Raw genomic sequence first — 23057 nt, 5'->3', positions numbered from 1 at the left:
ATGTAAATTCTGGTCGTGTGCGGTCATTGATTTGGGCTACGTGTGCGATTTACAATTTACAGGCCGTGGCAGAGTGTCCGGATTCTAGAAAAGATCTGAGCTGTCATAGAAAGTCGGGACTTGACGACCCAGGGCGACTCTGCGACTCCCGCTGTCCCCCCGCTCAGCTTTTGATAGTGGGCTGGGCGAGAACGTTCTTATCTTCGGTGTGGCGGATCATCTATTATGGAACCGATCGTAGCTTTTTTTCTGCAGACTAAATTTCACATCCGGCCACTAAGTGTCGTCTTACCGTGATTTCGTCGTTCACTCTTGTCAACGGCGGTGATCCGTACATGATCAGAGCACCCAAGCATTTGTACTTTCTCCTGTCAAGTTTTCCATACGGGTAGTAATGATATATTTAGAGCCGGAATACTATTTGAGGTAGCCCCTGGCCAAGTGCTGCTACGAGCATATGCAGCACTACTACTTATCTATCGCCATGTGGGTCGTTTGGGCGCGTTCTCAGGCCCGAAATCGGCCTGGCTAAGGTACAATTTGCAGTTTTATGCGGAGAGCCGGAGCAAGTGCTTGTTTTTCCATATAAGCTTCAATTGGCGCGTTCTTCGGCTATCTTCTATTGTCATCATCTTTCGACATAATGTCCGGCAAGCCGTCGTCCAGCGAGAAAAATGGCTTAGAGTCCAAGATTCAAGCCTCTTCCGACGTCGAATCTGCTCACGAGCTCTCCCATGGCGACTACATTGGCGGCCAGCGGACGCTCGTCCGTCAACTGAAGAACCGTCATATTGCAATGATTAGGTGCGTTGAACTCGTTCCCCTCGATCCATGCAACTGACTTTGTCCCTACAGTATTGGAGGTTTGTCTCGTAGTACTTTTTTGCCTAGTTCTACTCTTAAGACCGTAACCCAGGTGTCATCGGTACCGGGTTGTTTTTGGGTACGTGAGGTGGCAGTCCAACACGGTGTGTAGAACTAACATGCATCACCAGGAACTGCCACATCTTTGATGAATGGCGGGCCAGTTGGTACTTGACTCGATCTTGTCGATCACTGATCGTCTCCTCTGACTGTCGTTGAAAGGTCTTCTGCTTGGCTACATTACCGTTGGAACAATATGTTGGAGCGTCATGGTGCGTACAGCCCCACGCATCTCTTCAATTTCCCTCCTTCTGATCACCTCGTAGGTCTCCTTGGGAGAGATGGTTGCTTATTTGCCCATTCCTGGTGGACATATCAAATTGGCCGAGCGTTTCGTTGACCCCGCATTGAGTTTCACAATGGGTTGGAACTACTGGTATGCATATGTCGTCCGCATGGCAACTAGTCAAATGTTCATTTTCACTCGTGGCTAGGTACAACTGGACGATTATCTTGCCCGCCGAACTGAGTGCCGCCGCAGTCCTCATTAACTACTGGAACCAGTCCGTCAACAATTCAGCATGGATAACAATATGTTTGGTCGTCGTCATCACTATTAATATGTTCGGCGCTGGAGCGTATGGTGAAGCAGAATTTATCTTTGCGTATGTGCATTTGCATTTTCCCTATATTAATAATTCGGGGCCTAAAAATCTGTTAGTTCGATCAAAGTCATCACGATTACCGGTCTTATAATTCTTGGCATTGTCCTCGATCTCGGAGGTGACGCGTATCCCGTTCTTGCGAGAACGCCATCTTGACTTATCGCGAATAACAGGCGGTCCCAACCATGACCGACTTGGATTCAGGTATTGGAAGCACCCGGGTCCATTCGCACAGTACGCAGACATTGCTGGTGCAAAAGGCCGGTTTTTGGGATGGTATAGGCTCTTTTTTTCAATGCTGTGTTTGAGTCTACATGTATTTTAGGTGGTCCGTTATGACCCAAGCAGCGTTTTCTTTCATTGGAACCGAGATTGTCGCCGTAAGTGTTATCCATCACCTTTCGTTCATACCGGTTCCGATCAAAACATTCCCAGATCGCCGCTGGTGAAGCTAAAAACCCCAGGTCCTTACAAGTGCTTCTTTTGCAATCTAGCATCTAACATAATGTACAGGCGGAACTTGCCTAAGGCTATCAGAAGAGTCTATATCCGTATACTTCTGTTCTACATCGGAGGTAAGGGACCTAAGGAAATAATTGTGCGTCCTGGCCATTGAACTATGGATAAGGTACCGCAATCATCGGTCTCCTCGTTCCTTCGAGTGATTCAAGACTGAATCTGAGTGATGGTACCGCTGCCTCGTCGCCCTTTGTCATCGCTATCAAGAATGCAGGCATTGGAGGCCTTCCATCTGTAAGTTGACAGTGTAATGATTTCATATGTACTTTGCATTTATATCTACCCCACAGGTGATCAATGCTGCTCTCTTGACATCAGCCTGGTCTGCGGCTTCTAGTGATCTGTATACCAGCTCACGAGCTCTGTGTAAGTTCCATGTGTGCTGAAAATCATCATCATCTTATCACCCTCTAGATGGTCTCGCTGCTTCCGGCAATGCTCCCAAGATCTTCTTGCGCACGACTCGCAAAGGTCTTCCCTATGTTTCTATCATCTTCTGCTCCCTTTTCGCCACTCTAGCTTATATGGGTGTCAGCAATGGATCCGGCAAAGTCTTTGGATGGTTCTCCAACATGACTGCTGTAAGTGAACATTCCATCCTGGTAGCGACGAAGCTAAACCAAACATACCAGGTCGCTGGTCTGATGACTTGGTTCGGTATCTGCGTCACTTATATTCGGTTCTACGAGGGTCTTAAAGTCCAAGGCTACGACCGAAGCAAGATGCCGTTCGCAGTCAGATTCCAGCCTATACCAGCATGGTACGGTATGATCGCATCACTCGTTATTTGCTTCGTGAGTTCACGTATCCTTCCATGTTTGTTCATGGCTCATATCATCATTAGTTGAGTGGATGGGATGTTTTCCTCAAGGGCCATTGGGAACGAGACACTTTCGTAACAAATTATTTCCCTTTAATGCTCTTCCCCGTCCTCTACATCGCCTCCAAATACTACTACAAAGTGCCGTATGTCCGGGCTCGCGATATGGACTTCGTGACAAATATTGCAGAAATTGAAGCTGAGACGTACGTCCACCGATATTCTTCTAACCGAATCGCTCCTGACCGGTCTTGTAGTTATGATGAACCCGCGCCGAGGAATAAGATGGAGGCCTTCTGGCAGTGGCTTGTGAGTTGCTTTTCATCCCTTTTCATCGGTGTCACTAGACTAACAACTGGTTCAGATGTGATTACGAAGGATGCGAGATATAATTAATTACTTGAGTACTAAGTTGGTGTAGATGGTGTTCTTAAAAGCATATATATATAATCTGTGCATTACATCCCTCCACAATGTATTTTCCAATTGATTTTACAAGAGCAGATGCTAAGTTGGATTAAAATAGTGTAGAACGATGAGTTGCAATACTGAGCAGGAATGGATAATAAAGTCGATCATCAGGCTATTGAATAGTATGGAAAAAGTCATTTGAGATGTGAATGAACAGCAGAGCCTATGTTAACGATGATATGCAATTATGTATAGAAAAGAGATATCAAAGGTAGGTAGGTACCATATGACCTGTCTATGTTTTGGAGGCGGGGATATGGAGGTTAATTGCTAATAATAGAACATGAGACTAGACACTTTCAAAGATCAAAGATAGAACGCAAACCTCGATACCAGTTCAATGCATCGGATGACGATGGGGCATCGAAGTATAGTATCGCTTTGTTATCAACCAGCCGGAGAGCTACAAATATAAAGTCAGGACAACACAGTATTATTGATGGAAAGACCGACCGTTTCCGTGGACAATACTAGCAGGTTGCGGCAATGTTTGCATCCTTAGGACTGCCCAGAGATCAACAGAAGACGAAGGGTCTTGTCCATCGGAAGGATCTCGACAGAGAACCAAGAGATCATTACAGAGGATGCCAACAAGAGGCCTTGGAGTTAACTCAGGCGCTAGACAATCGACTTGAACAGTAGAGGCGTCTCCTTGCGAATTTATAGCTTCAAAGGACACGACGGCTTTCCGAACAACCCGCGTCAATAATAGTGGACCGTCCATTATAAGTCGCCTTCATAGAAGTCATCAGCCAATTCGAAATTGTCGGTGCAACGGGCATACCGATGCGGTTGTACCAATGGACTGGGAAATTTGCCTCGTATTCTTGCCTGCCATTGTACCAACTTTCGTCTCGACTCGGACTCGCGTTTGCCTTCATTCATGTTATTAGCTAGAAGGGATATTTCGGATAAGGCGCGATCCAGGGGATCTTCCATAAAGTCGTAGCTAGGCGGCGTGCTTCGAAGTAATTCTTCTAGCTGCGAGTAAAATGTCAACATGAACAAGGGAGTATCTCAGACTGAAGAGAACTCACAAGCAACCGATACCGAGGTATACGTTGCACTGGAAGGAGAAGATATCCTTCCAAGTTCAGCTGTGAATGTCGTGGACTCATCCGGCATCTCTTCAGATAAGCTCGTATTCGTTTTCGTTGACTACTAGAAAGATTTGGCAAGCCAGCTGGACCCGAACTGCTTTCCACGACAGTCGGGGATGAAACAGCAGACATTGTCAAGCCAAGACCAACCAGCTGGGCTGTACTTGACGATGGTGACATCGTTGACCCAGGGCTGGAGCTCCCAGAAGTGTTACGGTCTGATGTCCAGTATTTGACACGTTGAACAGAGTGATCAAAGTTGCTAAGAAAACAGTTCAGTGTGGCAAAGAAGTAAACTATGGTGACAGGAAGCTCACTTGATATAACTTGAATACATTTTCATGAAGGCAGCATGCTTGACGAAAATATTACCAACAGCCTTCGCCACATTCAACGAAAGTTGTCCTTCAATGTCCGCATCCTGATCCGCTTTTGGTTTCATGAGAGGCGCTGCAGCGACTTCTAGTGACGGTAAAAAGCTTTCTTTGTGGAAAGAGAACAACGCGTCCACTCCATTGAAGACAACTTTTCGCTCGGAAGGGGGAACGACTGTCTCCTTGCCAGAGCTGCCAGTGAGCATATTGACGGGGGCACAGCCCGGCTTGATGTAGATATCCATAAGCTCCTGCAGTCCCTTCACATATGTTCGTTCCGTGCTACGCATATTCATCAGTACGAAAAGCCGCAGCAAAGCAGAATATATAACGTACGCGACAATCTCACGAATGACCATCGCTCGTTTGCCTTTGTCATCCTTGTATACACGTTCTTCGGATGACCCGCTATCTGTTGTTGCCACACTTAGCGTTTGTGCTGCACCCCCACTTCGCATCCCTGCTATCGATTCGCTTGAGCGCAGCTGGCCCGAATCTGATGAGACAACCGTGGCCCCACTTAGCGCCGTCGAAACCTCCCGGCCATTTTCCACGATAGTAGGGCGTCGTGGCCGAAGGGTGATCTCTTCGGAGCCTGGGATATTCATCGTCACAGGTTGCTGTACAGTTCCCAGATCATTCATGTCTTTCAGATACGCCATGACTGAACGGAGGGCCCTCATGTACGCCTCCCGTGCTCTTTCTTCTTCGCGCCGCAGAAGCTTCTCGTGATCTATGACAGGACTAGGGGACCTTATCCGAGTTTCCGGATCGTCGTCGTTTGTTGCTGTCACACCGGGAATGAATGATGACGGCTCTGGAATAGTGAGGGAAATCGGAGTGTCGAATGGAAGGAAGCTTCGGCGCTTGCCAGATCGTGGGGCGGGGGAAGACGGCACCAGAAGGGTTGACGAGGACGCCAAAGAAGGCGGCGCTAATTGGCTCGTTGATGGTAACTCGTGGGAGGGACGTTCAGAAGGCGGGGAGGATGTCGATATGGACGGAGGGGTGAAAGCATCCAGATTGCCCGTCGTTGAAAACCGCACATCAATTTGAGGGGATTTGCTCGTGCGATGGAATAAGGGCTGCATGCCGTTGGAAGGCCTAGGCGTTACTCCGGAAATGGAATGTGCGGTGAGGGGTCGTGATGGAGAATCGATCTTCATTTTCCCCATCGACATTTTCTTCAAGAACCCCCATCGACTCCCTTTCTCCTTGCTATCTTTGGGAGGGCGCAGTCTAACAGTGGCTTTACTATTCAGGTCGTCGCCTGCGAGTTTGGGTGACGACGTGCCATCCGGGACAAAAGACACCCGATTATGTGGGTCATAAGGTTGGTCATCGCCCTCTGAAATATTGTCCCAGAGTGATGCAGTAAGAGCGGGTCTCGAGCCATGCGATGCGCTTCGTGGGGGACTTCCTAGGGCTGTTGAAGCTCCAAGACTAGCAAAGCGCTTCGTAATGGGACGTTCGGAAGGGTCGGGCTTCGCCAAGAGGTTGTTACTTGATACCGATGTAGCGTAATGAGTCAAGGGTGGCCTTGTTAACGTATTCACAGGGAGTTCTGGATTAAATGAAGGGGTAGCGGATGCCCCCCTGCGGAGGTCCCCTGCGCTTTTCATCTTCCGTATTTCATGATCACCAAAGTAGCCTGCATCATCTGACTGCTCAGGCGGCTCAGTATGCGGGGATTCTTCCAACGCGGGACCTGTACTTCTGGCTCGATTTTGGCTGTAAAAAGAACGATTGGGTGTTGTCCGCGTTCTCACCAAAGGCCGCTGAGAATCATCCGAGATGGTGGGCAAAGAGACTGAATTGGCGTGAGCCAAGAAGGGTGCTTTGGCAGGAATGATAGTCTGTTCCTCATCCTCCAGAGACAAAGTAAAGGGTGCCGGTGAGACGGCGCTGGGTGGACCAGAGAAGTCATCACCATCTGTGCCATCTGTTTCTGTACCACTCTGGGTGCTGGCTGACGATAATGGAAACACCGGAGTAGAAAGCGGGTATACGGGCGTCCTCGGTGTCTTCGCCAGCAACGGTTCGACAAGGGCTTTCCATGGGCCTTGGAAAGGGTTTCCGTCGACACAGAGAGTCTGCAATGCTGGCAACAGACAAAGCCAACTAGGAAGTGCATGCATCTTATTCCTGCGGACGCTGATGGTATGCAGTTTATCGAGATCGCCAAGTGTTTCTGGAAGGGTACTTATCCCAGTTGAATCGGCGATGAGGACACGAAGATTTAACAAATCTGCTAGAAAGACCGGCAAAACACGTAGTGGATTGGATGCAATATTAAGTTCTTCAAGACTTGCACACAGCGCGAGAACTGGAGGCAAAGCACCGAGAAAGTTGGCTGAGATATCCAGGGCCAAAAGGGAGTTATAGATTTGGGGGATATTGTTGGTCAGAAAAGCAGGCATAGCGTTCGGGTTAGCAGATGATCCAACGAGAAGATGGGTAGTCCCTATATTATATGAATTCAACAAGGTCTTTGGATGACCGGCAGAAAGACGAACCTGGTTGGACCGATAACTGCGCAAGAGGGACGTTATCGCCATGGACAATCAATCCACGACCTTCATCAGCAATTACAGCAGCCGAGGTCCTTTCTTCCTTGTCATCATCGTCATATTCGTCGTCAAGGGCCTGATCATCATCTGTGTCTTCCTCGCTCATGCCCACTTCATCTCTTTCGTCGAAGGTGTGCCAACCCATGTCGTAACTAGGCTTCTCGTGCAGCCTGGGAACGAAATGGTCGTGGTTGTGGGAGGAAATGTTGTTGCCAAGAGAGGAGGAACGGGACCTAAAACTGCCCTCAGACCATCTTGTTGAACGCTCCACAGGTACTATAGGAGCACGAGAATGTACTCCTGGTGAACCTGTAGGTAGAACTGCGTCGCTTCCGAGCAGCTGCACGACAGAATCAGACGTTATTCTTCCCGCGGCGCTTTCATCGTCCCCTGACGCGACGTGAACGAAATCACCTAAGAGGAGTGTACTTCCTGTACTCGTGTAGCCCGATGATCGGGTTGACGAAGAAGAATCTGGGGAGGGTTAGCATAGAGTAAGGCGAGGCAATTGAGTGCCGGAGACGCACCAGAAAGGCCTGGAGGTGGAGAAACAAAATGGTGATGGGGTGGGCGAAACGGATGCGAGTCGGGGAATTGCGAAGGATCTGGTAGTAACAAGGACTTTGCAGAGCGCGAACGACCGGAATCGGCAGTGAACGAGGGGTCCCCTTCCGGGAGAGATTGGGGAAAAGATTGACCAGAAAAGTTGGAAGATGCTGGGGAATTAAGGGATACTACTGATTCTGAAATTGGTTCTGAAAGATTAGTAGATGGCGAGATATTTGAACGGAAATTCGGGGACCAATCCGGTTCGATAGGAGAGAGCAACGGAGAAGCTGTTGGTGCACGACGGAGGTAGGCACTGGGGCTCGGTGAGGGTGAAGAGACGGTGATCGACGAGTGGGCGCGAAGATAGTCGGCGTCGATATCTGGATTGTGAAGGTCGACAAAGGTCAGCGACGACGATAACATGAGGGAAGAAAGAGAAGACGAGAATGTAGGCAGGGGTGACCACCAGAATTGGAAAAGAGCAGCTGGTCTGCTTTGCCTCTCTTTGCTTCATCCGGGTGTCCCCAGAATGCTTGATGCCGAATACGAGCACTTACCTCGTTTGCCGGCCTCGTCTTCTGTATCCGTTTCTATCCATGACCTTCTGAATATCTCCTCTTTCTGGCCTTCCAAAGGCATCGGTGGCAGCGGTTTGTTCAATATAAGTATCCGCGCTGTCGCGTCGGTCAGTGGGGGAGGCGGTAGACGGTGCCAGTGTTCGCTTGTGCTGTCGTCAATGTTTTCTTTCGAAATTCTGGAACCGTAGGTGGCACTCACGCCGAGTTATTTCCTTTTTCTGCCATTGGTTCCATTCGCCGGCTTCACTGTCGGTTCTGCTCGTGGGCTAAGTGCAGGGATCGTTTAGACCGCGGAAGACGCCAGTAACCTTGCCAAAGGTTATTAACAAACTAGTACTTGCTTTCCCCTCTTTTTGCCTTGCGTCTCGTCTGTTTAGCCGGATCTCTTCTCCCGGCCTGTACATAACCCTTACAGGATCGTTTTCTATAACATGCCGTCAATGGCAATGTCAGCCTTCCGTTTCGTCATGAAATACCGAAGGCCTCTCGAACCTAAAGCCAAACATCTACATAAGGGGGTGCCTGTCAGAGATACAACTGTCGAGACTACTGCCATCTCCTCGTCACCTTTATGGAACGACTCGCCTCCGAACTAGCCTTGGGCCGGAATCATTTCATTATACGTGGAAAGATCCCGTATTTCTCCAGATAACTATCATCCAGCTGTTCAAGTAAGGCTATTGTCCCATCAATCATTTACCTGCATGTATATATTTTATGCCATACGGAGCCTCTTGTACTCCGCCTTAAAGTTACAGCGCCATACCAAGTCTTTTATTCAGGGTCCGAATGCTTCCGTAGACATCCATTCAAATACTTCAGATACAACGGTTTCATTCGATCACACTCCCCGAACCGTGCCTGGTAGATATTGATGCTTACCGGAAACGTTCTGGCTGTGAACCCGTACACTGCGGATGCCCGACATGAGATGAGCTTAAAAGTCATACAAGTCCGGTCGGTCTGACTGGAATGCAACCCTTTTCTTTGGTTTCTTTCCCTTCGAACAGACCTCCCCCCCCACAGAACCCAGTGTGTCTATCATTGATGAATTGGGCACCATTGCCGCCACGGAGCCTTCCATCTGAACAGTGGACGTGATTGAAGAGGCGACTGAAACCTTCAAGTCTTCTTCTAAGAGCACCTCCACTGCTGCTACTGCCGTTCTCGGAAGTAGAGACTGGTCGAGAGTATTGTCGTTCGTGACACCTTGCATGACCGTTCCGGTGGAGGGTGTTGTCCGCCGCTCCCCTACACCCCCTTCGACATCAAGATGCAGCGTTTCGAATACCAGTCGCTTCCTGGTGCACTTAAATGCGAGGTTGTTCTCACCGCCACCTCCAGAAGACGTAGCGGATGATGATAGTCCACGTAACGTGGAAAATTTGTCACTGGGTGAAAGTAACGTATGTGGCGCGGGTAGACTGCGGATCTCGACGAGGCCGTGGTGAGAAGGCGAGAGCGCAGTCAAAGCTGGATTGGCTACAAGGAATATTGAATTTGATACAATGAAATCCTTCTAGGAAAGATATAGCTTACCACTAAACGCGGACAAAGTAATTGAACCATCAACACACCATCCAAGCTTTTGGGACCAGCCTGGACCATCCCAGAACGGCCTCGAAACATGACACGGGAGGCTGATTGAAGCACATGTATGGGCGTGTTGCTTCAAAAGTGTCCGAAAACGATGCAAAAAGCGTAATATGTCCTAAGAAAGCTGGTCAAAAAGGTCCAAGTTTTTTTAAGTGATGTTATTGGGCGTTTACTTTACTATTCACATCCCCCCATTCAGGAGACCCTAAGGCTGGAATACATATCCGAAGAGGTGTTGACGGAGATCCTGCCTTAATAACTTTCTCGATCTGGCGAAGTACTAAAGCAGAGCATGGAGCTGACACATCATCCATGCCAATGATGCCTACGTCGAACAAGGAAAGTTGCCCTGACTGAAGAGCACTGTTGATAATTGAATCCGGTATGCGACAAGTCAGATCAAACGTCGAACAGGATTCCTCAGTACCAGATCTGTACCGCGAAAAATCAGTCTCACAATTCAGTCAGTCATTCGAAGAAACTTACATACAGAGCGGATGATGGTACTGTAGTCTGAAATTGTTTCATCTGCTCATATCTCCAAGCGATTTTGATTTTTTCGTTTGAAGATTGGCCAGTCTCCTCGTCGTCATTGATGTTCATCGTACTTACGGGTTGCGGAGAGTTATATTGAATGTTTCCAGAGTTTGGCAGCCACATGCATCCCTTGACGAGATTCAATGGATTCTCCGAGATTACACAAACATTTTGGCGAGTAACAAGACCCTGGGCAATGAAGTACTTGTGCACCAATTCTCCGTAAGAAGAATGAGGATCGGACGTTTGCACGAGGAGCGAACAGGACAAGGGCAAGCCACCACCTAGAAGGTCGTCTAATGAAGGAATACCAGTGGATGTGATGATGGTAGATGTGGATCCTGGCGACGAGCGAGTGCCAGTCAAGGCAATCTGCTCGGACGAGACCTTTTTCTTGAAAGAAGACATTAAAATACCCGTGGGAACATTCGATAATCGTTCTACTCTCACTCTCCCCTCACTGCCCCTAGTAGCATATGTCTTCATGCAATCGCTCAGGAAGATTTTCTTGAACAAGTATCACGATCTTTGGGGTCGCTATTATCATTTCAAGTCCCAAAGCCGGTCGTATCAAGCAAAAGTTGTTGGGAAAGGTCTTTTGAATGTAAGTGCAGACGTATCCCACGCGTCCCTCGCAACTAACGAATCAGCTTTTCAACAGTTACTGTGCAGCACATCTGTTCTTCGACTACATTGGTCGGCCCTCATATGTATGTCACGGCATTGTTATGTATTACATTTTCTGATTCGTCTCTACAGACAGGTGGCCCATCGATGCTGCCGACCTTGGCTGTCACCAATGATCTTGTCATAGAAGATCGTTTATCTCTGCGATTTACTGAAATTTCTCGCGGTGACCTAGTAACAGTCAAATCCCCATTAGATCCGCTTCGCATTGTCTGCAAACGAATAATTGGGCTTCCTGGCGATGTCATATGTGTCGATCCCACCGGGCACCTGGCACCCTCGACCGAGCATGTCATCGTTCCCAGGGGCCATGTCTGGCTTAGTGGAGACAACTTTTCTTATTCGCGCGATTCACGGCGTTATGGACCTGTTCCAATAGCCTTGATACAAGGCAAGGTGCGAGCCAGGGTGAATTCATTGATCTTATGCCACTTTCTCTTCCTAATTCTTCAAATGCAGATCCGGCCACTAAGAGACTTTACGATATACCGTAACCCTGTAACGTATTTAGATTGAGATCCTTCCACTCTGCGCTAGAGTTCATCCCAGCTTCTGGAGTCTGTCTAAGCTTTATTTACGATATCCGGCGCGCGCCAGGCTTGCACATTTTGAGCAGGAAAGCATCCGTCCTGCAGCTAAGGGAACGATTTTATGACCGTGAACAACACGAGCCCAATCTACAATTAAGCCATTAATAATGTACATACCCGCCCGCAATATAAATGGCCGATCATCGAGAAAAGTTCATGTTATATCCGCCTTGTCCGTTGGGGACAAACTGGAAATTGTCGGTCGATAAACCGAAATTTCCTTAGTTCAAGTCTTAGTACAGCAGCCACTATCACCACAGTCGACGTACCCAAGACACTGTTACCGAGACCTTTGAGTTTTTCCAGCATTTCTGCTGTCTCGCGCTTTTGCACATCGTCTAGTCTAGGTTTCAGACGCTGCAGGCTTCGCTCAATTTCCTTGATCTGTGAAGAATTCGGCGGCAATGTTTTGAGAAGCGCGTTATAATCTGTTCCAACATATTATGGGGGTGTTAAAATGTCTAAAGGATAGACGTAGTACCTTCTTGAGCAGAGGTAAGTGAGGTCCAAGAACCAATTTGGTCATTCGATGCTGCGCGTCGTTGAAGTGCCTTAATATAATGGGGGTCATCAACGAGAGCTAAGTGGTAGTTGTTGGTAACAAATTCTATTGGAAAGAGGTACAGAGGGATTTACCTTGGGAGCAAGCCTCAACAGCCTGCTTATATTCGTTCTACAATCGATGAGCTAGATCGTTACGAAAACGATTGTAAGCGCACCATTTTCACGAAACACGCTCCTATATTTGCATTCAACACGGCTCGCGCTCTGGCGCACTCTTTATCCATCTCTGTCACTACCTCAGGCCTGTCGGAAGTTACATCTGGCTCATCGATCTCCCTATCTTTATCATTGGTGCGTAATATATTTTCTGGTAGCTCGGAAACGCTCTTGAATCTGCGCTTTGGAAGATGACCGAGCCCAGACTGGTAGGCAACGAGGGCTTCATTCCATTGGGCCTGGCGGAAGTGGTCGTTTCCTTCGAGCTTCAGTTCCTCCGCATATTGAAGACTTTTCTGCAAAGCAAAATATGAATAGAAAGATGATTCTGCAAGTAATTCAACAAACTTTGATGGTATCGGTTTCTTGTTCTATGCTTGAAGTTGTAAGTATACTGGTCGACGGGGTTGAGTTGAAGTCAGCCATCGGGCGTTGCCGACAACCCTGGGCCATAATAGGGCGGGGGAGCTTTGATTAAAATTACAAAATAAATAAATTAAGACCAATCGAGTCACAAATTTTCTCAGCCGTCTCTCATCTTGTCCAAAATGTTCAAGCCGAGTCTCTGGCTTCGCTGCGAAAAGAAGGAGTTCGAACGTCGAGCTGCACTGACACCGACCACGTCCAAAAAGCTCATCGATGCCGGTTTCGAAATCTTCGTCGAACGAGACGAACAACGTATTTTCGATGACACTGAATACGAAGTGTCAGTGCAGACATGATATCTTCATTTCCTCGTAACTCATTATCGTGATAGTGTTGGATGCAAGCTAGTAGATAACAATACTTGGCCATCCGCACCAGTGAACATACCAATCATCGGATTGAAAGAGCTTCCCGAGTCGACGGACCCTCTCCCACATACTCATATCCAGTTTGCTCACTGTTACAAGCAACAAGCTGGGTGGGCCGAAGTATTGTCGCGTTTCCAACGCGGCGGAGGAACCCTGTACGACCTAGAGTTCCTGAATGACGCCAACGGTCGTCGGGTTGCAGCCTTTGGTTATCATGCCGGCTTCGCAGGGGCAGCTGCTGGTGCTCTTGCGGTCGCGTCGCAGAGAAGAGGCGAAAAGCTTGGGCATCTCAAGCCTTTTGAAAATGAAGATACGATGATAAGCGCTGTTAAGACCGCCTTGGGTGGTAGTGGCAGGGGTGTTAAGGCCTTGGTAATTGGTGCGCTGGGACGATGTGGACGCGGTGCAGTTGATCTCTTTAGAAAGATTGGTTTAGACGAGTATACATATTCCCAGTCTCTGTTACTATGACTCACCTTTTTTTATCAGGGATGACATTCTCAAGTGGGACATGGAGGAAACGGCCAAGGGCGGCCCGTTTCCTGAGATTCTTGATGTCGACATTTTTGTCAACTGCATCTATCTCAGTTCCAAGATTCCCTCGTTCTTGACTCATGAACAAATCGTCTCCGCCGGAAAAGGACGGCGACTGTCGACTGTTGTCGATGTCAGCTGTGATACGACCAACCCATTCAACCCAATTCCCATCTACACGATTAACACGACATTCTCTTCGCCCACAGTGCCTGTCGATGTTGGGTGAGCGGTCTTTTTGTGCATGGATACGTTCACCAGATCGTGGTATTCTGACTGTGACCCTTCAATATTTCCAGGAATGAGAATCCGCCTCTGTCCGTAATATCTATTGATCACCTGCCTACGTTGCTTCCACGAGAAGCTTCAGAGCAGTTCAGCTCGGACCTTCTTCCTTCTTTGCTCCAGTTTCCGGACCAGAAGACGGCACGGGTGTGGACTGAAGCCAAGGCCCTTTTTGACAAGAAAATTGCGGAGGCCGTCGAAACGGCTAAGCTATAGACGCATGAGGCCGTTTTAGAAGGCTTTACAGTAGAATACAACGTAAATTTGGCTTGAATTGCAGAAAAATCAGTGGATAAATATTGCGAACGATGCCAAGCATTCTGATGTACTGATGGTTGTCACCTAACTGTTCATGTACATACACAAGCACTGTTCATATGCAATCCGGAGATCAGGATGTGGATACGCAAGGATCAGATTGAATCCAAGCATCGGTATAGGTAGTTGCAAGGGGAATGGATGAAGCATTGGCGAAATATAGTGCAGGGAGAAGGTTGCTAAGGAGTCCGAACATGCCGAAGATAAATAATAATAATGGCAGCTGGGCTCAACTAGGAAATTGTTTTGTTCGCAGCCAGCCTGCGTGTGTGCGGTTTGATATCTTTCTCTTCTTACTCTTTTGTCCTCTGAGGGCTTTGCCAGTGCAATTCTCTGCAAGATTACGTCGGTGCTGGTCGCCTACCTTTGTGTTCAAGCAGACCTATACGCTCTTTTCTCATGGCCATCGCTGTACCTCTTCCACAGATATCCATATCTCCCGCACCGCCCCAGGAGGTATCTGAAGAGCCTTTCTCTCCCTTTGCATGGGTTACGGGGCCCCCTAATAGCGAGAAAGATACCTTCAGGCCCAGGCATCTCACCCCCCCACCAGTCAACGGACATTTCGTCAGGCAATTGTCCCCACTTCGACCTCCGGAGGCGCCAGTGACAGGAAAGGGTCTGGAGCGTGGCCGCTTTGAAGCATTGCTAAGGGCATCGAGGGAGAGGAACACAGCTGCAAGTGCGAAGAAGACCGACCTTCGTAAGGAAGTTGCCCTTAAGGCACATAGGAACAAGCAATGCACGTTTTATCGCGTCGTTGAAAATACAAGATACTGACATTTATCACCTTCTAGTTGAACGCCGGGCGCTCTTTCTGTCTAAGGTCCTTGCGCCGCCATCGCCTACGGCGACATCTCTTCCAAAGACACCACCAGAGTCTCCCGCCATTTTCCATTATTCGCTCCCTTCTCCCGGTCTTGTATCACCCCTTGCACTCTTTGATTCCTTAAATCACGATAAATCCGGGACTGGTCCCCTGACGTATCCAAGAGAACCTTGGATTGAACAGGTGGATTTTCGACTTCCGAGCTCACCTAAGGATGGCCCCATGAGCAGCAAACCTCCCACGATTGCTATTCACGAACCTCAACCCCCCAAGTCTTTACCATCTTTAGACCAGATATCTGCCCGTCTCAGCACCCAGAGGCATGCCAGCTCCGAGGGCCATTCCACCGGTCGTGCTACAAGGCTCCCTGCCTTTTTGACTCAGCCGCGCCAATCTGCTATCGCCCCCGAACGTCCCATATTGTCTGTTGGTAGACTTCAGATTCCAGTCAACAACTCCCGACCATCGTTCACTGAGCCAAAGAATTCCCTCCCGCCTGCATCTCCCCGCTCTACCGCTCTCGAGGTCAAGACCATTCGGGTTCCACGCACGGCGCGCATGTCCCGAACACAGCTCTCCGAGTCCAATCTTCTTGCTCTAGATTCGCGGGAGCGTCGAGCGAAGGACATGCTTTCCACCCTTCGCCGTCGGACGCTACCAACGGAGCTTTCCCTCAACGCGCAAGAGATGGATTCAGAGGAAAGAAAGTGGAGACGCCACAGTGCTCCTGCTGACCTGACCCCAAGCAAACCCAGGTCTGGTTTCGAGCACCCTGTTCTTCTCTTACCAGGCGGATTCTAGGACTCTTTTTCAGAGATGTATCTACTACGTTCTTTATCTCACCTTTATCTTTGTTCTTTGGGATTTCGAAGAGTCCCCCAGCTTTATTTCCCTTTTCTTCTCTTTTCGCACATTGTATGATATTACACCCATCTTCGTTGTTGTGTTTCTACTTACTCTTTATTTGACTATTCCTTGTGACGAGCTTGTATCCTCTCGCAGATGAACATTCGTTACCCCTCTTATCGATGACATGTGGACAGGACTGTTATTCATGTTACCTGGTACTTAGCAGGCCGCGGCGCCTATGTACTGCTGAACTGGTGTTGTACTGGTTTATGGGCAGGTCCTAGTATTATTAATACAGAATAGAATTGTCCAATGCAACATGATGTTTCTACATTCGTCAAGCCCAGTTTTTGGATCGTCCATCCATGGCCATACAACATACGATTTACAGGGCATATGCGTAGTGATGATTGCAATATAGATACACGTATTTAGGGGAGCCTTGCACTGTAAAAGTGCTGTTCTTGTGGTGGAATTAGATCAGGTGTGGGTGGTCTTCCTCTTATGCGTGTGAGAACATCAAGCCGCCGTCCTGCACAAGTTATTTATCAGTGATGAGGATGTCACGATCAAAGGAAGGAGGGGAAAGCGCACGGTAGTCTACCCGGAGGTTGTCGTCCGCGTTCTCTTCGTCTGAGTCCAGTAGAGGGTCGGAGTTCAGGGCCATGTGGAAGGCCTCTGTATTACATCAATGCTATTGAAATTGGCAGGTGGCTCCATCACTTACGCTGCACTATTGGTCGACCTTCTTCTTGCCGCGAAATAGGTGCGCTATAGGTACGAATATGTGACCGAGGCCTGATGGGAATCGTTTGATGTCGTGGCAGTGGTTGCTGAGGTGGCTGACGGTGTCGAATATACTGTGGTGGGGCTGTCGGAGGCTGGTTTTGCTGGTGCTGCTCCGATTGGTGTCGACGATTATGACGGGAGTCCGGGAGTAAGAGGGGGGTGTCTGTGAGAGACGTATAACCGTCTGCTATGTGAAGAGGTGATAGGCCTTACCTTGTTCATTCACCTCACGCGATGGCGTCGGCTCACGCCCTGGGACGTAAAACATAAACGGTGCTTCGTCCCGGGAAGGTTCTTGACCTGGTCGATGTCCCATCGAGGACGACGCCTCGGGTGCGGCTGCCGACGCAAAGGTCAGCTCAAGACCCAGTACGTAAAAAAGCGGAATTTTACCAGGAACAAAGTGTGGTGCCACAGGCTTTGCCTTTTTATCACTTTCCATCGACGACACCAATTTATGGAGGAAGATGTTCCGTTGGTTAGACATCATATTTCCCCATATGATCTCGTCCTCGGTATCCACATTCTCTCTCGAAGCTTCTCTTTGGTTCAAGGACCGTAGATATGGTGCCATGTTGAGGTGCTTCCGCGAATAGTCGTCATCGAAAGGATTAGAACCTGTTGGAGATTCGAGATAGTGATACATAAACCACAGAAAAGCTCTAGCTCGATCAGCAGAGGCCAACGGCTTGGGTAGAAAGAAATCTAGGAAATTAACTGTTCCATCGAAATGAACTCGGGCTAAAGGCTGTGAGACGACGAATGAACAGATGTTCTAGAACAAAGAAATCCTAACGCACGGCTGCGTGATTGGAAAGTACAAAGACTAAGTTTACGACACTTGTCGGAGGTCGTTTCCCCGATCGCTAAACAAAATCAGTGAATCAGCAACCAAGTGCAAAACCAGCTACGAACCAGTTTGAGAAGAATCTCGTCCGGACTGGAAGGAGGCAGAGTTTTGAGTTCAGATGGAAGTAACGCGGCCTTGAGGCAATTCTTGATACGCGGTGCATCTTGAGCATTGCCGTCGGTCTTTTGAAGAGAGGGAACGGGGTGGTATGTTCGCAAAGCGGTCTTCATCTCTGGAAAGACTACGACGGACATATGGTCAGATCACATCGGATCAAAGACGACATAGAAAAGTCTTACAGGCCATTGTGGTGTTTATTCTTCCGACATTAGTGAGGAGGCATATCTTGGCGAATTCGAGGGCGAAGGCGGGGGTATCGACCATCTTCTCTTTGAGGACCTTTGAGCATTTACTGGAGTTGTAGAGGGCATTGATGTAGAGGTCGCGGAAGGCGAGCTTGGAAGCCTTCCCGGGAGTCTGGGGAGTGAAAACGGCAGTCTGGTCGGAGAAAATATGATTGAGGAGATCGTACTGCACGTCCTCGCGCGTGAGAGACTCTGCGTCATTACGTTTAATGGGAAGTGCCTTCCGACTAAGGTAACCGACACTAGGACGGGACAGGTGAGCCGAAAAATACGGAAGCTAAGGGAGAGAAAAAGAAAGGACATACGGAGGGATTGGATCTGGGGGCCAAGGAGATGAGGAAGATGGAGGAGGAGCAGATGTGGATGCCATGAAGAAAGAACAGAGATGTGACACGAGGCAAGAAGGCACACGCGGCAGATGAGAATACAAAGTTTGGGCCGTAAAGATGGACGGTGAGAGAAGCCTCACGTGTAAGAGGCAAGGGAGATGCGCAGGGCCGGAACTGGGTGAAGAAGGCCCCCGACAAAGGCCCCGACGAGCTATAAAGCAAAAAGAAAGGCAGCAAAGCGACGACAACGACGAGAAGGGGGGAAAACGAATTGACAGAGGCTGAACGGTGGCAGCGCGGCTACGAGACCAAGAACACGCATTGGGCCATGCAGCGACGAGTAATAAGGATTTCTAGGTGGACCTTTACTGGAGAACCAGACTGAACCCTAAAGGCAGCTAAAGCGCTAACCAGCCTGGAGGACGGCCTAACCTGTTCGACCGGTTTCCGAGATAATCTACTAAAATTGTCTTTTCGTTGATCACTCGGATCTGGAAAAGCGGAGGCAAATTTACACAATGACTAAGCAATCGCCCGAATGATCAATTGCAATTCTCCGGCACTGCCACAACTCATGGCTGACTCTGCCTTCGATGCCGCCACAAGGGTATGCCTTTTTTTTTCTCATTGCCTTGTTCTGTCCACATTAAAAAAATAAAAAATATTGCAGCGCGAACTAGATGCCTTCCTCACTAGGGAACAGGCAAATGCAAAGCTGCATACCACTATCCATAACCTCACGACCATGTGCTGGGACAAGTATTAATGCCCGTTTTTGTCCATCTTTCCTATCTAACCCTATCTTCAGGTGCATCACTTCCACGCCATCCAACAAGTTTTCCTCCGCCGAAGCTTCCTGTCTGACCAATTGCGTCGATCGGTTCATGGACACCAGTCTCTTTTTAATCAAAAGTCTCCAAAACAGACGGGAATCCGAGTAGCTTTCCAAACCTCGGTACACTTATGCTACATCTAGTATATTGTATCCACCCAACATCCCATCCCACCCCCTTCTGAAATTTAATATCCTTTGCATTTCCTCCATGCCCATCCTGCGGCTGCCGGTAGGAAGAAACAGAATGCGTCAAGCATTTCACGTTTCCGCCGCAGCTTAAGAGGAATTTCTACCGTGACCTGATTCTCACGGGTAAACGAGTTGGCCTCATAAAACATTCCTATTGAGTCGTCCTTCTCCTTCCAGAGTCCCTTCAGCCACTCGTCGAATCCTCTCTTTTCTTCCTCGGGTATATCCACCTCCACCATAGGCCCAGTCTTCAGGGACGCCTCAGGATTGCTCCCCGATAGATCGCCAATCGGTACCTCTCGGGCGACATCAAACATCCGCAGGTGCATGTGAATCACAGGAGGTGGTAAACCGTCGAAAAACACGGAACGTAGGGTATAAAAGTCTTGTCCATAATGCAAGGGGGGTATTCCTGCTGGACGTTCTTCGCCTGCACTGTCGTTCACAGCAACAGCCACGCACCTGGGTATACCACTGTAACGTCTATCAAACGTAGCTCTGGAATGCGCGGCGATAATGAACGCAGACTGTAGTGCAATCCAGTCGACCTGGGCAGTAACGTATGGGTCATATCGGCCTGAGGCAAATGTCAGTTAGTTTCGGGCCACATCTCAGCGAGGAAAACCTTCACAATTCCCATTTTATCAGCAAACTTCTTGCTAATGGGTCTGGTGTCTTGACTGACGAGCGTTCCTTCCGGATATAGAATGAACGCGAGTGGATTATCCTGCTTTTCAGCCTCAGATGCTAACGTGGACAGACTAGCTGATAGCTGTACTCGGTCGGATGCCCACGACCTCGCCAGAAAGATAAAATTGAAGAATTGCATGCCCTGCGTTTTCATTAAGTGAAACGGAATCCGACTGAAAATGACGTACCCATCCGACGATTGGAACCCATTGAAGGCTCTTCTTTAATGTAATGTACACATATCGGTGAACCCCTTGGGGCCCGATAAAATACAACAAACACCATTCATACAACCAATCCAGGTAAATCTTAGAATTCTGGTCAGAAATGGATGCAGCCCGAGCAAACCGATGCACACCTGGTGGTTCGCTACCATGACGAACTTGGTCGGCAAGTTCAAGGACACGTCACCCCTCTTATCCTTTACAACAATACGGCCTATGTCCTCCAGGGTGAAGCAGCCCTTACCCGTTGTCTCGAATGACACGATGAGTTTCGTCGGGGCAAACCACTGGCACATCAGGACTGCGGGGTATGCTAAACGCCAAGATGGACCAGAGGTGGTGATTAGGGGACGTACTGAGAAGGCACCCGAATGCGCCTTTGGTATACCTGATACCATCCACGTACAGCGCTCTGGACCACTTAAAAGGCAGGACCCGAAGAGGTAGCAGGAACACAAATTGTGAGGCGTTGACCATCAGGCAGCCGAGATTGAATACAAGAAAGAATAGCACAGCGGAGAATGTGCGACGCCATGGCTGTCGGGGTCGCTCAGAGATAGGAACAGCATACATGGGCGCCACGGCGGTCATCGCTGTTCAGTTGCGTACGCCTTCGCTGGGAGGAGTTGATAACATGTGTTATTAAATAAGCCGCTGCATGCACCCCGAGTCACACGTCACAACTAGTGAATGACGCGTCCAAAATGGAACCACGCGTTGTGCAATTTCAAAATATATTCCTTGTACATATATTCTACAATACATCGGGGAACAGGAATTCCATCCGCACACGACACATTTGTACATACTTGAACCGGCAGGCTGTGATCATTTGGACCGTTATAATCAAATTCCTTCAAAAAATACACATCAACGCAGCTGAAAAGTGATAGCAGAGCCAGTGCCGTAGGCTGTCCCCAATCCATGGAAGTCCTTTTTAGCATTCATGGCCTGTGCCAAGGAGACGACGATATCGGTGGTACTACGCTGGAGTTGACGTCGATCGCTCCGTGTGTTCCGGTCACAAGACCGCGCCGATGACCCGATGGCAACAGTTAGCTGAGCGACTACTTTCCCCGCTCAGTCTGCCATCACCTGAGCTAGTCCTGCCGTAATATTTCAAGGTCGAACAATTCCCTCCCTGCTTGGTGTAACTTTCCACCCCTGACTGGTTAAATGTCCGTCGTTCTTGAGCAGGTTCAGCGTCCACGACTCGTGAATGATCTCATCCCTGTCATCCTCGAGAATAGTAGCGATTGGTGGCCCCAGGACCTCTTGTCTCTCTCCATCGTGTCTTTCTCTTGGCTGCATGCCATCAGGAAGAGACTTTACGCTATCCCCGTCCTTCTATCTTATCGTTCATGCGCCTTACTCGCCGAAACGCTTGAAAGAAATGACCACCTCCTTGGCTTGGTCAAAGGGATCGATATTCGCCCACTTCGCACCGGCTGGCCTGAAAGTGGCCGACCGTCCACGAAGCAGATGGCCAGCATCAGGTTCATTTTGAGTCTGGAAGGTCTGGAATGTGTAACACTGGGCGGGGAGCTGGCAGTCTCGGCGCACAGGTACCTCAATGCAATGTCGCATCCGCAATGCGTGAGGCGACTGTGCATAGACGGAACGTTGAGGAAGGAGTCTCTACATTCACCTCCATCCCTGGAGTGGGACGAAGTCCTTGCATTCAAGTTCGCCGCGCTGGAGAGTCTGAAACTCTCGAATCTTGACCTTGATATTCTATTCCCTTCCATTCCGTATCCTCTACGGGTCACCTCTCTCTTTTTGGATACCGTCCGTATAACCAACGGTCGTTTGATCCACCTTCTTCACGAGACTTGTTCATTGACACAACTCTGGGTCACGACCGAGAGAAGTGATGATTTCCATGAGCAGATCCGGCCAATGTTGGACTTTCATCCTATTGAGGATTTGCATTACGAGATGCAGTGTGATGACCCTCTTCCTTTCGATCTGTCGTCTTTCCAAAGTCCCATTCACATTTCCTTATCACGCCTTTCCCTTATTGACACGCCTGTTTGCCCTGCAACGTTGCAGTCGATAGAGCAGTGCTTTCCAACGTTGGAGAAGCTCGTTGTGACTGGGAGGAGCAGCCGAGTCACAGCCGAAGAATGGGCTATGTTTGTAAGCTCGACAACATTGTCTACTCTTCGAGAGCTTGGACTACCCAACGGAACGAATTACCCTCCTTTTCAGCGATGGTCGTCCTTGACAGAAATACCGGTGCGAAAAGAATCATCTCTTCGAGGTATTCATTTGTCATTCAGTGGGTAAATGGAATTCGAGGAATTTGAAGCTTCGTATGTCACGGCCGTTTTTAAATATTCCGATGGATCACATACCATACTTTCCGAGTTACAGATTACAGTCTTGACGCTGACACATACTACGTTATGTACATTATAGTATTTCAAGCAGAAATACAGCAATATTGGGTTACGCGTGCTGGTAAGTTGAATAGATAGATGATCAAGAGATAGACTACTGCCCTATCGCCAAAATAGGAAAGAGCATTATTGGAT

General features: G+C 48.8%; 11 protein-coding genes across 11 annotated transcripts; 6 read left to right on the top strand and 5 right to left on the bottom strand.

Annotated features, from left to right (window-relative positions):
* Positions 1 to 471: 471 nt before the first annotated feature.
* Positions 472 to 3368, top strand: BT62DRAFT_927639 (amino acid permease). Its single transcript, XM_043185310.1, has 19 exons — positions 472 to 804; positions 856 to 863; positions 917 to 943; positions 996 to 1031; positions 1087 to 1136; positions 1191 to 1300; positions 1359 to 1529; positions 1586 to 1647; positions 1703 to 1805; positions 1855 to 1909; positions 1965 to 1993; positions 2043 to 2104; positions 2158 to 2282; positions 2339 to 2414; positions 2463 to 2629; positions 2681 to 2842; positions 2893 to 3074; positions 3126 to 3177; positions 3233 to 3368. The coding sequence occupies exons 1-19, from the start codon at positions 644 to 646 to the stop codon at positions 3236 to 3238; spliced, it is 1644 nt and encodes a 547-aa protein (XP_043043823.1). The 5' UTR covers positions 472 to 643; the 3' UTR covers positions 3239 to 3368.
* On the bottom strand, positions 3293 to 8393 carry BT62DRAFT_927638 (uncharacterized protein). Its single transcript, XM_043185309.1, has 9 exons — positions 7911 to 8393; positions 7330 to 7857; positions 5150 to 7277; positions 4757 to 5095; positions 4377 to 4701; positions 4124 to 4320; positions 3793 to 4073; positions 3665 to 3742; positions 3293 to 3609 (listed from the first exon to the last, which is right to left on the bottom strand). Exons 1-9 carry the CDS (start codon positions 8353 to 8355, stop codon positions 3575 to 3577), a joined length of 4356 nt encoding a protein of 1451 aa, XP_043043822.1. The 5' UTR covers positions 8356 to 8393; the 3' UTR covers positions 3293 to 3574.
* Positions 8394 to 9272: 879 nt separating this feature from the next.
* On the bottom strand, positions 9273 to 11055 carry BT62DRAFT_927637 (PAXNEB-domain-containing protein). The gene is made up of 4 exons (XM_043185308.1): positions 10597 to 11055; positions 10280 to 10538; positions 10050 to 10221; positions 9273 to 9992 (listed from the first exon to the last, which is right to left on the bottom strand). Exons 1-4 carry the CDS (start codon positions 11049 to 11051, stop codon positions 9448 to 9450), a joined length of 1431 nt encoding a protein of 476 aa, XP_043043821.1. The 5' UTR covers positions 11052 to 11055; the 3' UTR covers positions 9273 to 9447.
* A 72-nt stretch (positions 11056 to 11127) lies between these two features.
* Positions 11128 to 11985, top strand: BT62DRAFT_1001160 (LexA/Signal peptidase; the record flags this gene model as incomplete). Its single annotated transcript, XM_043176696.1, has 5 exons — positions 11128 to 11247; positions 11294 to 11353; positions 11403 to 11726; positions 11790 to 11833; positions 11928 to 11985. 5 exons carry the CDS (start codon positions 11128 to 11130, stop codon positions 11983 to 11985), a joined length of 606 nt encoding a protein of 201 aa, XP_043043820.1.
* On the bottom strand, positions 11700 to 13078 carry BT62DRAFT_927636 (TPR-like protein). The gene is made up of 6 exons (XM_043185307.1): positions 12989 to 13078; positions 12640 to 12936; positions 12557 to 12593; positions 12402 to 12500; positions 12190 to 12348; positions 11700 to 12140 (listed from the first exon to the last, which is right to left on the bottom strand). Exons 1-6 carry the CDS (start codon positions 13064 to 13066, stop codon positions 12061 to 12063), a joined length of 750 nt encoding a protein of 249 aa, XP_043043819.1. The 5' UTR covers positions 13067 to 13078; the 3' UTR covers positions 11700 to 12060.
* Positions 13079 to 13140: 62 nt separating this feature from the next.
* On the top strand, positions 13141 to 14757 carry BT62DRAFT_927635 (saccharopine dehydrogenase). The gene is made up of 4 exons (XM_043185306.1): positions 13141 to 13346; positions 13398 to 13874; positions 13924 to 14193; positions 14268 to 14757. The coding sequence occupies exons 1-4, from the start codon at positions 13189 to 13191 to the stop codon at positions 14467 to 14469; spliced, it is 1107 nt and encodes a 368-aa protein (XP_043043818.1). The 5' UTR covers positions 13141 to 13188; the 3' UTR covers positions 14470 to 14757.
* Positions 14758 to 14807: 50 nt separating this feature from the next.
* BT62DRAFT_991302 (uncharacterized protein) lies at positions 14808 to 16592 on the top strand. The gene is made up of 2 exons (XM_043190277.1): positions 14808 to 15313; positions 15369 to 16592. The coding sequence occupies exons 1-2, from the start codon at positions 14971 to 14973 to the stop codon at positions 16199 to 16201; spliced, it is 1176 nt and encodes a 391-aa protein (XP_043043817.1). The 5' UTR covers positions 14808 to 14970; the 3' UTR covers positions 16202 to 16592.
* Positions 16512 to 19078, bottom strand: BT62DRAFT_927633 (uncharacterized protein). The gene is made up of 9 exons (XM_043185305.1): positions 18559 to 19078; positions 18188 to 18495; positions 17954 to 18129; positions 17839 to 17904; positions 17432 to 17786; positions 17252 to 17377; positions 16977 to 17201; positions 16844 to 16927; positions 16512 to 16781 (listed from the first exon to the last, which is right to left on the bottom strand). Exons 1-9 carry the CDS (start codon positions 18621 to 18623, stop codon positions 16681 to 16683), a joined length of 1506 nt encoding a protein of 501 aa, XP_043043816.1. The 5' UTR covers positions 18624 to 19078; the 3' UTR covers positions 16512 to 16680.
* Positions 19079 to 19155: 77 nt separating this feature from the next.
* Positions 19156 to 19563, top strand: BT62DRAFT_504282 (uncharacterized protein). The gene is made up of 2 exons (XM_043181183.1): positions 19156 to 19189; positions 19253 to 19563. Exon 2 carries the CDS (start codon positions 19263 to 19265, stop codon positions 19521 to 19523), a length of 261 nt encoding a protein of 86 aa, XP_043043815.1. The 5' UTR covers positions 19156 to 19189; positions 19253 to 19262; the 3' UTR covers positions 19524 to 19563.
* On the bottom strand, positions 19492 to 21181 carry BT62DRAFT_1072408 (uncharacterized protein). The gene is made up of 6 exons (XM_043178849.1): positions 20877 to 21181; positions 20655 to 20821; positions 20485 to 20604; positions 20238 to 20438; positions 20069 to 20183; positions 19492 to 20036 (listed from the first exon to the last, which is right to left on the bottom strand). The coding sequence occupies exons 1-6, from the start codon at positions 21109 to 21111 to the stop codon at positions 19603 to 19605; spliced, it is 1272 nt and encodes a 423-aa protein (XP_043043814.1). The 5' UTR covers positions 21112 to 21181; the 3' UTR covers positions 19492 to 19602.
* Positions 21182 to 21260: 79 nt separating this feature from the next.
* On the top strand, positions 21261 to 23046 carry BT62DRAFT_503920 (uncharacterized protein). Its single transcript, XM_043181181.1, has one exon. The coding sequence runs from the start codon at positions 21697 to 21699 to the stop codon at positions 22807 to 22809; it is 1113 nt and encodes a 370-aa protein (XP_043043813.1). The 5' UTR covers positions 21261 to 21696; the 3' UTR covers positions 22810 to 23046.
* The last annotated feature ends 11 nt before the right edge of the window (positions 23047 to 23057 follow it).

This window comes from Guyanagaster necrorhizus, assembly GCF_019112545.1.
Source record: "Guyanagaster necrorhizus MCA 3950 unplaced genomic scaffold BT62scaffold_4, whole genome shotgun sequence".
NCBI classification, from domain to species: domain Eukaryota; kingdom Fungi; phylum Basidiomycota; class Agaricomycetes; order Agaricales; family Physalacriaceae; genus Guyanagaster; species Guyanagaster necrorhizus.
The sequence above is the reverse complement of the archived record's forward strand: the minus strand, read 5'-3'. Positions and strand labels throughout refer to the sequence as shown.

Coding starts and splice junctions, on each gene's coding strand:
- BT62DRAFT_927639 (XM_043185310.1), top strand. CDS start 644: ATGTCCGGCAAGCCGTCGTCCAGCGAGAAAAATGGCTTAGAGTCCAAG. Junction 944..995: donor CGGTACCGGGTTGTTTTTGG/GTACGTGAGGTG, acceptor ATGCATCACCAG/GAACTGCCACATCTTTGATG. Junction 1,301..1,358: donor ACAATGGGTTGGAACTACTG/GTATGCATATGT, acceptor ACTCGTGGCTAG/GTACAACTGGACGATTATCT.
- BT62DRAFT_927638 (XM_043185309.1), bottom strand. CDS start 8,355: ATGTTATCGTCGTCGCTGACCTTTGTCGACCTTCACAATCCAGATATC. Junction 4,702..4,756: donor ATGTATTCAAGTTATATCAA/GTGAGCTTCCTG, acceptor CTGTTTTCTTAG/CAACTTTGATCACTCTGTTC. Junction 3,743..3,792: donor TAGTATTGTCCACGGAAACG/GTCGGTCTTTCC, acceptor TTATATTTGTAG/CTCTCCGGCTGGTTGATAAC.
- BT62DRAFT_927637 (XM_043185308.1), bottom strand. CDS start 11,051: ATGTCTTCTTTCAAGAAAAAGGTCTCGTCCGAGCAGATTGCCTTGACT. Junction 10,539..10,596: donor ACAGTACCATCATCCGCTCT/GTATGTAAGTTT, acceptor TTCGCGGTACAG/ATCTGGTACTGAGGAATCCT. Junction 10,222..10,279: donor GGGGGGATGTGAATAGTAAA/GTAAACGCCCAA, acceptor CAGCTTTCTTAG/GACATATTACGCTTTTTGCA.
- BT62DRAFT_927636 (XM_043185307.1), bottom strand. CDS start 13,066: ATGGCTGACTTCAACTCAACCCCGTCGACCAGTATACTTACAACTTCA. Junction 12,594..12,639: donor GAGCGTGTTTCGTGAAAATG/GTGCGCTTACAA, acceptor CATCGATTGTAG/AACGAATATAAGCAGGCTGT. Junction 12,349..12,401: donor ACTTACCTCTGCTCAAGAAG/GTACTACGTCTA, acceptor ATGTTGGAACAG/ATTATAACGCGCTTCTCAAA.
- BT62DRAFT_927635 (XM_043185306.1), top strand. CDS start 13,189: ATGTTCAAGCCGAGTCTCTGGCTTCGCTGCGAAAAGAAGGAGTTCGAA. Junction 13,347..13,397: donor GATGACACTGAATACGAAGT/GTCAGTGCAGAC, acceptor TTATCGTGATAG/TGTTGGATGCAAGCTAGTAG. Junction 13,875..13,923: donor AGAAAGATTGGTTTAGACGA/GTATACATATTC, acceptor TTTTTTTATCAG/GGATGACATTCTCAAGTGGG.
- BT62DRAFT_991302 (XM_043190277.1), top strand. CDS start 14,971: ATGGCCATCGCTGTACCTCTTCCACAGATATCCATATCTCCCGCACCG. Junction 15,314..15,368: donor GGCACATAGGAACAAGCAAT/GCACGTTTTATC, acceptor ATCACCTTCTAG/TTGAACGCCGGGCGCTCTTT.
- BT62DRAFT_927633 (XM_043185305.1), bottom strand. CDS start 18,623: ATGGCATCCACATCTGCTCCTCCTCCATCTTCCTCATCTCCTTGGCCC. Junction 16,928..16,976: donor AGGTCGACCAATAGTGCAGC/GTAAGTGATGGA, acceptor GATGTAATACAG/AGGCCTTCCACATGGCCCTG. Junction 16,782..16,843: donor CAACCTCCGGGTAGACTACC/GTGCGCTTTCCC, acceptor TAACTTGTGCAG/GACGGCGGCTTGATGTTCTC.
- BT62DRAFT_504282 (XM_043181183.1), top strand. CDS start 19,263: ATGCCTTCCTCACTAGGGAACAGGCAAATGCAAAGCTGCATACCACTA.
- BT62DRAFT_1072408 (XM_043178849.1), bottom strand. CDS start 21,111: ATGACCGCCGTGGCGCCCATGTATGCTGTTCCTATCTCTGAGCGACCC. Junction 20,605..20,654: donor TCATGGTAGCGAACCACCAG/GTGTGCATCGGT, acceptor CAGAATTCTAAG/ATTTACCTGGATTGGTTGTA. Junction 20,439..20,484: donor GGGTTCCAATCGTCGGATGG/GTACGTCATTTT, acceptor ATGAAAACGCAG/GGCATGCAATTCTTCAATTT.
- BT62DRAFT_503920 (XM_043181181.1), top strand. CDS start 21,697: ATGTCCGTCGTTCTTGAGCAGGTTCAGCGTCCACGACTCGTGAATGAT.